Source organism: Uranotaenia lowii, chromosome 2, assembly GCF_029784155.1.
Source record: "Uranotaenia lowii strain MFRU-FL chromosome 2, ASM2978415v1, whole genome shotgun sequence".
Lineage (NCBI taxonomy): Eukaryota > Metazoa > Arthropoda > Insecta > Diptera > Culicidae > Uranotaenia > Uranotaenia lowii.
In genome coordinates, this window is record NC_073692.1 from 24,325,492 (window position 1) to 24,337,530 (window position 12,039).

Sequence of the window (12,039 nt, forward strand, 5' to 3'; positions counted from 1 at the left end):
TGTCATTTTGTTATTTGTGTAATTTTTGTCATTTTTGTCATTTTTGTCATTTTTGTCATTTTTGTCATTTTTGTCATTTTTGTCATTTTGTCATTTTTGTCATTTTTGTCATTTTTGTCATTTTTGTCATTTTTGTCATTTTTGTCATTTTTGTCATTTTTGTCATTTTTGTCATTTTTGTCATTTTTGTCATTTTTGTCATTTTTGTCATTTTTGTCATTTTTGTCATTTTTGTCATTTTTGTCATTTTTGTCATTTTTGTCATTTTTGTCATTTTTGTCATTTTTGTCATTTTTGTCATTTTTGTCATTTTTGTCATTTTTGTCATTTTGTCATTTTTGTCATTTTTGTCATTTTTGTCATTTTGTCATTTTTGTCATTTTTGTCATTTTGTCATTTTTGTCATTTTTGTCATTTTTGTCATTTTTGTCATTTTTGTCATTTTTGTCATTTTTGTCATTTTTGTCATTTTGTCATTTTTGTCATTTTTGTCATTTTTGTCATTTTTGTCATTTTTGTCATTTTTGTCATTTTTGTCATTTTTGTCATTTTGTCATTTTGTCATTTTTGTCATTTTTGTCATTTTTGTCATTTTTGTCATTTTTGTCATTTTTGTCATTTTTGTCATTTTTGTCATTTTTGTCATTTTTGTCATTTTTTGTCATTTTTGTCATTTTTGTCATTTTTGTCATTTTTGTCATTTTTGTCATTTTTGTCATTTTTGTCATTTTTGTCATTTTTGTCATTTTTGTCATTTTTGTCATTTTTGTCATTTTTGTCATTTTTGTCATTTTTGTCATTTTTTGTCATTTTTGTCATTTTTGTCATTTGTGTCATTTTTGTCATTTTTGTCATTTTTGTCATTTTTGTCATTTTTGTCATTTTTGTCATTTTTGTCATTTTTGTCATTTTTGTCATTTTTGTCATTTTGTCATTTTTGTCATTTTTGTCATTTTTGTCATTTTTGTCATTTTTGTCATTTTTGTCATTTTTGTCATTTTTGTGATTTTTGTCATTTTTGTCATTTTTGTCATTTTTGTCATTTTTGTCATTTTTGTCATTTTATGTCATTTTTGTCATTTTTGTCATTTTGTCATTTTTGTCATTTTTGTCATTTTTGTCATTTTTGTCATTTTTGTCATTTTTGTCATTTTTGTCATTTTTGTCATTTTTGTCATTTTTGTCATTTTTGTCATTTTTGTCATTTTTGTCATTTTTGTCATTTTTGTCATTTTTGTCATTTTTGTCATTTTTGTCATTTTTGTCATTTTTGTCATTTTTGTCATTTTGTCATTTTTGTCATTTTTGTCATTTTTGTAATTTTTGTAATTTTGTCATTTTTGTCATTTTGTAATTTTGTAATTTTTGTAATTTTTGTCATTTTTGTCATTTTTGTCATTTTTGTCATTTTTGTCATTTTTGTCATTTTTGTCATTTTTGTCATTTTTGTCATTTTTGTCATTTTTGTCATTTTTGTCATTTTTGTCATTTTTGTCATTTTTGTCATTTTTGTCATTTTTGTCATTTTTGTCATTTTTGTCATTTTTGTCATTTTTGTCATTTTTGTCATTTTTGTCATTTTTGTCATTTTTGTCATTTTGTGATTTTTGTCATTTTTGTCATTTTATGTCATTTTTGTCATTTTTGTCATTTTTGTCATTTTATGTCATTTTTGTCATTTTTGTCATTTTTGTCATTTTGTCATTTTTGTCATTTTTGTCATTTTTGTCATTTTTGTCATTTTTGTCATTTTTGTCATTTTTGTCATTTTTGTCATTTTTGTCATTTTTGTCATTTTTGTCATTTTTGTCATTTTTGTCATTTTTGTCATTTTTGTCATTTTTGTCATTTTTGTCATTTTTGTCATTTTTGTCATTTTGTCATTTTGTCATTTTGTCATTTTGTTATTTTTGTAATTTTTGTAATTTTGTCATTTTTGTCATTTATGTAATTTTGGTAATTTTTTAAATTTTTTGTCATTTTTGTTATTTGTGTAATTTTTGTCATTTTGTCATTTTTGTCATTTTTGTCATTTTTGTCATTTTTGTCATTTTTGTCATTTTTGTCATTTTTGTCATTTTTGTCATTTTTGTCATTTTTGTCATTTTTGTCATTTTGTCATTTTTGTCATTTTTGTCATTTTTGTCATTTTTGTCATTTTTGTCATTTTTGTCATTTTTGTCATTTTTTGTCATTTTTGTCATTTTTGTCATTTTTGTCATTTTTGTCATTTTTGTCATTTTTGTCATTTTTGACATTTTTGTCATTTTTGTCATTTTTGACATTTTTGACATTTTTGTCATTTTTGTCATTTTTGTCATTTTTGTCATTTTTGTCATTTTTGTCATTTTTGTCATTTTTGTCATTTTTGTCATTTTTGTCATTTTTGTCATTTTTGTCATTTTTGTCATTTTTGTCATTTTTGTCATTTTTGTCATTTTTGTCATTTTGTCATTTTTGTCATTTTTGTCATTTTTGTCATTTTTGTCATTTTTGTCATTTTTGTCATTTTTGTCATTTTTGTCATTTTTGTCATTTTTGTCATTTTTGTCATTTTTGTCATTTTTGTCATTTTTGTCATTTTTGTCATTTTTGTCATTTTGTCATTTTTGTCATTTTTGTCATTTTGTCATTTTTGTCATTTTTGTCATTTTTGTCATTTTTGTCATTTTTGTCATTTTTGTCATTTTTGTCATTTTTGTCATTTTTGTCATTTTTGTCATTTTTGTCATTTTTGTCATTTTTGTCATTTTTGTCATTTTTGTCATTTTTGTCATTTTTGTCATTTTTGTCATTTTTGTCATTTTTGTCATTTTTGTCATTTTTGTCATTTTTGTCATTTTTGTCATTTTTGTCATTTTTGTCATTTTTGTCATTTTTGTCATTTTTGTCATTTTTGTCATTTTTGTCATTTTTGTCATTTTTGTCATTTTTGTCATTTTTGTCATTTTTGTCATTTTTGTCATTTTGTCATTTTTGTCATTTTTGTCATTTTGTCATTTTTGTCATTTTTGTCATTTTTGTCATTTTTGTCATTTTTGACATTTTGTCATTTTTGTCATTTTTGTCATTTTTGTCATTTTTGTCATTTTTGTCATTTTTGTCATTTTTGTCATTTTTGTCATTTTTGTCATTTTTGTCATTTTTGTCATTTTTGTCATTTTTGTCATTTTTGTCATTTTTGTCATTTTTGTCATTTTTGTCATTTTTGTCATTTTTGTCATTTTTGTCATTTTTGTCATTTTTGTCATTTTTGTCATTTTTGTCATTTTTGTCATTTTTGTCATTTTTGTCATTTTTGTCATTTTTGTCATTTTTGTCATTTTTGTCATTTTTGTCATTTTTGTCATTTTTGTCATTTTTGTCATTTTTGTCATTTTTGTCATTTTTGTCATTTTTGTCATTTTTGTCATTTTTGTCATTTTTGTCATTTTTGTCATTTTTGTCATTTTTGTCATTTTTGTCATTTTTGACATTTTTGTCATTTTTGTCATTTTTGACATTTTTGACATTTTTGTCATTTTTGTCATTTTTGTCATTTTTGTCATTTTTGTCATTTTTGTCATTTTTGTCATTTTTGTCATTTTTGTCATTTTTGTCATTTTTGTCATTTTTGTCATTTTTGTCATTTTTGTCATTTTTGTCATTTTTGTCATTTTTGTCATTTTTGTCATTTTTGTCATTTTTGTCATTTTTGTCATTTTTGTCATTTTTGTCATTTTTGTCATTTTTGTCATTTTTGTCATTTTTGTCATTTTTGTCATTTTTGTCATTTTTGTCATTTTTGTCATTTTTGTCATTTTTGTCATTTTTGTCATTTTTGTCATTTTTGACATTTTTGTCATTTTTGTCATTTTTGACATTTTTGACATTTTTGTCATTTTTGTCATTTTTGTCAATTTTGTCATTTTTGTCATTTTTGTCATTTTTGTCATTTTTGTCATTTTTGTCATTTTTGTCATTTTTGTCATTTTTGTCATTTTTGTCATTTTTGTCATTTTTGTCATTTTTGTCATTTTTGTCATTTTTGTCATTTTTGTCATTTTTGTCATTTTTGTCATTTTTGTCATTTTTGTCATTTTTGTCATTTTTGTCATTTTTGTCATTTTTGTCATTTTTGTCATTTTTGTCATTTTTGTCATTTTTGTCATTTTTGTCATTTTTGTCATTTTTGTCATTTTTGTCATTTTTGTCATTTTTGTCATTTTTGTCATTTTTGTCATTTTTGTCATTTTTGTCATTTTTGTCATTTTTGTCATTTTTGTCATTTTTGTCATTTTTGTCATTTTTGTCATTTTTGTCATTTTTGTCATTTTTGTCATTTTTGTCATTTTTGTCATTTTTGTCATTTTTGTCATTTTTGTCATTTTTGTCATTTTTGTCATTTTTGTCATTTTTGTCATTTTTGTCATTTTTGTCATTTTTGTCATTTTTGTCATTTTTGTCATTTTTGTCATTTTTGTCATTTTTGTCATTTTTGTCATTTTTGTCATTTTTGTCATTTTTGTCATTTTTGTCATTTTTGTCATTTTTGTCATTTTTGTCATTTTTGTCATTTTTGTCATTTTTGTCATTTTTAGCATTCATAGCACTTTTTTCGTTTTCTGAAAAATTTTATGACAACTTTTGAAATAGGATTGATGATTTTAATGAATTTCTTGTTTTTATATGAGTATTCACGCAATGCAAAGACTCACTTCACAACACATATTAAGGAAGCGTTATCATGACTCTTATGTTATTTTTTATTTCGTTCTGGGATTCCCCCAGCCTGTGGGACACTTCTGAATCACATCTCTATATCGATGCGATAGTATGAATTACTAACTATAGTCGGCTGGATTCCAGTGCTATAATTTACTAATTGAGTTCGTTGCTAGATGTGTCGGAATGTTGCTGCTACAGCTTATGGTGGTCAGTTTATGTTTGGCGTCCAAAACTGGTAATCTGCACTTTGTTTGAGTAATTATTTTTTTTAACTAAATTTTGAACGAATACAGTTGCCGAATCATGTGGAAACAAACAAATCAACGTCAAAACAACACGCGAAGAAAATGGCAGTAGTGCAACTCCTGGTTCCTGGCCATGGCATGGAGCTCTCCTCAGAAGGGGAAGACCGACTTCCGTTTATGTTTGTGGGATAACGATAGTTTCAAAGGATGCCATCGTTACGGCAGCGCATTGTATTTACAATCCTTCGTCTAGGAGTAAATTTGCTGCCGGAAATTTCTACATCAAGATCGGAGAGACTAATTTGAAAAATCCCGGCAAAGAAACACAAGAGCATAATGTGAGTGAAATCATTGAACACCCGCGATACGATCATGGGTCGGGCAAGAACGATCTCGCAATTTTGAAACTGAGAACGTCGATCAATTTTACGCCCTACATCCAGCCGATTTGTTTATGGCGTGGAAATTCTACACTATCGAAGCAACCGAACCAGTTAGCTGCGATCGTTGGCTGGAGTCGAAGTCAGGTATCGGAAATTCCGAAAGATCTCACGGTCACCTTTACTTCGGTTGTTTCGAATGATGTTTGCCTAAAGCAAAGCACAAGGTCGTTCCAAAGTATATTTCACGAAAATCGAACGTTCTGTGCGAATCATCCTAACAAAACCGGATTCAATTCTGGAGACAGTGGCAATGGATTGTACGTTAGGGTTGATGGAGTTTGGAATTTAAGAGGTATCGTCGCTGCGGCAAAGTATGATCCCAGTAAATTGTATGTTGGAACCAAAGATTTCGCTATACTTACCAATGTGGAGTTCTTTACCCATTGGATTTCGTCAAAAATTTCTCTACCCAAACCTGCCAACAAAAATAATTTATTGCAATTGGCTAGGTGTGGAATCGCTCAACGACTGCCCGATAATCGATTCCAGTATCCCTGGTTGAGTGTTCTGAACTATCAGAGAAACTACTCAGTGGTTGATAAAACACGACCATGTGGGGCCATTCTGATACATCCAAGTTTTCTGCTTACTTCCGGTTCCTGTATTAACACCGAAATCAAGTAAGTTGTTTGAAGAAAAAATCTAACTTATGACTAAATTTCACACTGTGTTCCAGTTACTACCAACCAAACTTACGTAATGGTACCACGGTTTTTGGTAAAGACAACAAAAATATCATACCCGTAAAGGAAGTTTTCAAGCATCCGCAATATGATAGTCGTAAAAAGGTGAATTACATCGCTCTGGTCAAACTCGAATCTCCCGCACCTTACATACCAATCTGCCTGTCACCATTTTCCTCGAGATATCCCCCGAATGAGCGACTGGAGGTTCCGTTCCTACAGCTGCGTCAGAACCAGATACACCTAGACGTTCTAAACGCTTCTGTAGTCGACTGTAGCCGGGACTACGGCAACAGATATCCGGATGCAAGTGCCAATGGCATCCGGTGCGTTGCTTATCAACCGGTCGAGGAACGGGAGTGTGGCTATAAGGAATTTCTACTCAGTTCTCCGATCCAGACCTTACACCGTGACAAATACTACGGTCTAGCTGTTTCTAGCTTCGGTCCCCGTTGTCTCACCTCGTCCGTTTCAGAAGGTTACACCGATCTGATGATGCATCTGAACTGGATCGCGAAAACCATCAAAGAAAACAGCTAGGGCATTAGACTGTTAAAAGGTGTAACGACCAAAAAGTGATTAAAGTACCCAAGCAACCAAAAATCCCATAAAACAGGTACAAAAACGTTTACTCAGCCCCATCACTGATATGCAGTACGTTCTATGCAGCTCAAAATTTTAGTTCTTATTGATACTTTCAAGTTCCAAAACAAGTCTTAATGATCTTCTATTCAGCTTCCAGCGGCCTCTTAATTCAGCTTCCAAAAAATCGCAAAATGAGCAAAAAATCTCTCTCTTTCTCAACTGAACCGTTGGCTTCGGTTCATATCACCTTCTCTTGATTTTTTACTGTGTTCTGTACTGGTGCCGCCATGATGCCCCGCACCGGATTTCAAACTCGACAAATTGATCAAAGGCTTCTTTCCTAGATTTCCTACATATATCGCATCATAACTCAAGTACAAAATTACTTATTGGAAAAAATAACTTGCCCGGCTTGGTGATCGAACCCCGACCTTCGTGGTGAGAATCGAACACGCTACCACGAGACCACGCCTAGATGTTGTTCTAACTGAAACTAAAACTCGAAGAGGTGATTTGATTTTGAAAGCACATCAACGCACTTTTTGTGACTTATCAAATCCCGTTTGAGCACTTTTTTGTGCCCTTTATGTGACTTAAGTCCCGTATAACGTACGTATAGATCACTTTTGCAACTTTCAAATTCATTAATGAGTACATAAAGTTCACTAAAGGGAATTGGGCAGTTGATTCTCTTTGTCAGCCAATATGTAACTTTCAATGCCTTCATTCAGGTAAATATGTGACTTTTGGTTGCTTGGGTAATCCTTCTTCTCCTTAGGTACGAATTGGACTCTTTTTTTTTGCCGCATTCGCCAAATCCGATTGAAATAGCACAGAACTTCTCAGGATTCGTTAGGAGTGGTTTTTTGAGCCACTCGTTGACCTAAACTTTCTAGTAAACCAGATAATTTCTTGCGAATTTCGACAACTTCATGTTTTAAAATATCACAGGGAAAAAGTATAGTTTTTTCAACAATATTCATCATATGTTCAACTGTATTTATGATTGATTCTTTACCATAGATATAATAGATTTTCTGGTTGATATTTTGCGTTCAGCTATACATGTAATAGACTCAACTACAGTTGTATGATTGTTTTAATGCATTCAACTATAAATATAATAGATTTAACTATATCAGTATGATTGCATACATACATAATATTAGATGGTAAATTCAACTTTACTCATATGATTGGTTCAACTATAGATATTGTAGGTTCAACTTCACTTACATGATTGATTCAACTACATATTTATATATTTAAATTTATATTTTATCACATATCATATCACGGTTTCATAACTTGAACAATCCCAACAGTTGATGATTGAATCCTGCAGCTTAAGAACAGCCAGCAGTTTTGGTTCTACATGGGTCAACCTTTGACGTCACAATCCTGGAATCCGAAAACTATACACAGTAAACGAAAATTTCCGAGTTCGGTAATTGTTTTACCGAAATCTTAACATGTGTAAATCGCGGAACTGTTCGGTAATTTTTTCTGTAAAAAATAAACGAACATCGGTAAATCGATTCTTCATTTACCGATGTTCGTTCGTTTTTTACCGAAAAAATTACCGAACAGCTTAACGATTTGTTGAAAACGTTAAAAAATGCATTTTAAAAAATTTTGCCAAAAGCTGAAAACCAACCACTGTGGAGGCATAATGAGAACCCTGAGCGCGATCCCGGAGGCTGTATACGACGATGTTGACGAAGTTTGACTGCGTGGCAATGGACGACGAAACCTACGTCAAAGCCGACTCCAAGAAGCTTCCGGGACAGTGTGGCTTCAAGCCACAGGTACAGATGGCTCGCCAAACCAGATATTTATTCGCGAACTTTGACAGTTTCATGTGCTTGAAAATATCTGTTAGCTTTCCCCTTCCTTTTGCCGTATAAAACTCCTGTCCCGGAAGCTGCTTGTAGTCGGCTTTGACGTAGGTTTCGTCGTCCATTACCACGCAGTCAAACTTCGTCAGCATCGTCGTGTACAGCCTCCAGGATCGCGCTTTGGCCGTCGTATTTTGTTTATCATCGCGAATTGGAGTCACTACCTTCTTGTAAGTCGATAGTCCGGCTCGTTTTTTGGCTCGATGCTCGGTTGTAGACGATAAACCCAGTTCATTTGCGGCATCTCGGAGAGAGAGGTTAGGGTTTCGCTCGAAACTACCGGCAACTCTCTTTGTCGTCTCAGCGGCTTCCGGTTTTCGATTTTCCCCCGATCCAGAGTTCCTGGCTGTCGACAAACGTTCCCCAAACACTTTAATTACATTTGTAACGGCTGATTCGGCAACTTTTAGCGATTTTACCAGCTTTGCGTTCAAGTAGCTCGGATTTTCGTGTTGCGCGAGCAGAGTTTTGATACGCTGCTCTTCTTCCTTGGACGGCATTTTGACAACTGAAGAGTGAATTCCAAAATCAAAATAGGAGCAACACTCTACACACATACACACCTTCAAAATGAGGGGTGTTCAGGTTTTTTAAATGCAAAATTGAAAGAATTAAGAATATTGACCAGATTTTGACCGTATCACCCTTTATGGCGTGTGCAAACTTTACAATTTATCAGTTTTGAGTTAAATTGATCTTTGATAACTGATAAACTTTTGAACTTACATGGAATTTCAAGTCCGATTATAAATCTATTATTTATCCTTCATTTTATCAGCGATTCAGATCTTTCCTGGATATTTCAGTTTCACAAATACAACGATTTAAAAATTTAAATTCTAAAATTTAATTTCATTTGAATAGATAAGAGAACAACTTTTTCTGACATCATTCAAGAAAATATTTTGCCGAAAACTGCAAAACGATTGTTTTATTCTTTAAAAAATATTAATAAATCTATTTGGTGTAGAGTCGGATTGGGATGGAAATAATTTCGCACGCGGTTAAAAGTTTGACTGTTTTATTCGACGGTTAGACTACAATTGCCTTGTTCGTTCTTGTTTTTCACACAAAAGGCCTCTTTCCTCACTCACACACACAGACATTCATATTTGACGGAAACGTAATCATACGAAACGCACAAACTGACAGCTCGCCCCGCCGGGCTGCCAGTAAACCAATCTCTCACACGGAAAACACACTACAACTCGGCCATTCCTGACTAATGATCGTCTCGATCACATAAAGGTTAGAAAAGACGATTACCTGCGTCCTGCTCGGGGTTAGTAAACACATAAACACAAACACATAACTAACTACGTCTGGCAAGTGTTGCTTTCTACGTGAGTGCATTCTTCATCAAAAGGGGTCCTCCAATCGGCCCATTTCTTAATTCGAGCGGACTCAATGATACCATCATAAGGAAGTTGGGAAATTTGACAATTCTCTATGTCTCGAATCACGTATCTGTCGTTTGGCAACACCTTATGAACACGATAAGGCCCTCTGTACTTCGGAATAAATTTCTTATTAGTGCCAATAGTAGTGTCAACATTACGTATCACAACATAATCACCTTCAGAAAAGATTTGCGGACCTTTATGGTTTTTGCCAAATGAGGCAGAATTTCTAGACTGAGAAATTTCAATACGACTAGAAGCAGCTTCACGTAATGCAGGCAAATCCCGAACTTCTTTCAAGTCAGACCTATCTTCCAAATATTCAGACAAACTATCAACATCGCGTCCTCTTTGACCAACACCAAATAACAGAACTGAAGGAGTTTCATTCGTACTCGAATGAACGGAATTATTCATAGCGTATTCCACTTTACACAACATTCTCACCCAATCTGCATGTTGAACAGGTTCTGAAAGTTTCCCTAACATAGACTTAAGAACACGATTCACTCGCTCAACCTGACCATTGGCCTGAGCAGACGCTGTAGCTATTTTCACATGCTCAATATTGTTATCCAACAGATAAGCTTCAAAGTCTAACGAGGTAAAACACGATCCTCGATCACTGATAATTCTTCGTGGTCTACTATAACACTCGAAATATTTGTCCAGACAAGCACATACTTCCTTCGTACTCGTAGAATTCACAGCGTACAATTTGACGAACTTCGTGAAAGCATCAACAACAACCAAAATATGTTTTCTTTTAGACAGAATCGACGGAAGGGGCCCAAAATGGTCAACATGAATTGTATCGAACGGAACAGGTTTTTTCGGAATGCTATGCAGAATACGACCTCTATCGGAATTTGAATCGGAATACATAATACAACGGACACAATTTTTGACGTAATTCTCAACCTTATCTTTCATTTTCGGAAACCAATATGCATCTTCAACTGATCCAATGTTTTCATAATACCCAAATGACATAACTTCTCATGGACATTGCGTATAACATGATTTTCCATTTCGGCAGGAACGTAAAACAAAAGTTTTCCTTCAACAGACGAACGATAAACCAATCCATCATCCAAAGCGAAATTCTTAACAATCTTCTTTTCAAGTTCCTCTCTCAATACCAGAATTGTAGGATCACGTCCTTGAGCCAATTGCAATTGAAAATCAATGTCATCAGGACTGATAGCAGAAACAATTTGATCAGGATTACTGGAAATGCGGCTCAAGGCATCAACATGATTCATAAGTGTCCCACTACGATGCTGAATGGTATAGTGAAAGTTCTCCAACTCTAATGCCCATCGTGCTATTCTGGCGTTTACACTTTTCTTATTTAACGTCATAGCAAGAGAGTTACAATCCGTAATAATCCGGAACGGAATACCTTCCAAGTAGATTCGGAACTTACGCAATGAGTAAATAATAGCCAATGTTTCCAATTCAAAGCTATGATAACGAGACTCAGCAGAAGTTGTTGGTTTAGAAAAATAAGCAACCGGAAGAAGCTTCCCATCATCTTGTTTTTGCAAAAGAATTCCACCAAACCCCTCAGAACTGGCATCACAATGTAACTCAGTTCCCCGTGATGGATTGTACAGTGCCAACACGGGAGCGGAAATCAACTTATCACGTAGGGACTCAAAAGCCCGTTTGCAACTTTCATCGAACTCAAACTTGTTCCCTGGCTTAACCAAGTTTCGTAATGGTAATGCTATGGAAGAAAAAGACGGTACAAAACGCCGGAAATAAGAGAATAACCCAAGACACTTGGTCACTTGTTTGACGTCTGTCGGATAACTTATTTTCTGGATGGCTTCTAAATGTGAATTGTTTGGCCTAATACCTTTATCACTAACTGTGAAGCCCAATAACTCTATTTCAGTAAAACAAAACTGACACTTCTTTAATTTTATCTCCAAGCAGAACTCAGCCAATCTTCGCAGAACACGGCCCAACAAATCAAAATGCTCGGAAATCGTATTAGTGGCCAACGTAACATCATCCATATACACCACAACGGAACCTTCCTTGATAAACGTATCCAACACCATGTTGAT

General features: G+C 33.0%; 1 protein-coding gene across 1 annotated transcript; it reads left to right on the forward strand.

Moving 5' to 3' along the window:
• Positions 1 to 4,823: 4,823 nt before the first annotated feature.
• On the forward strand, positions 4,824 to 7,824 carry LOC129745955 (serine protease 41-like). The gene is made up of 3 exons (XM_055739353.1): positions 4,824 to 4,942; positions 5,001 to 6,015; positions 6,072 to 7,824. The coding sequence occupies exons 1-3, from the start codon at positions 4,891 to 4,893 to the stop codon at positions 6,616 to 6,618; spliced, it is 1,614 nt and encodes a 537-aa protein (XP_055595328.1). The 5' UTR covers positions 4,824 to 4,890; the 3' UTR covers positions 6,619 to 7,824.
• The last annotated feature ends 4,215 nt before the right edge of the window (positions 7,825 to 12,039 follow it).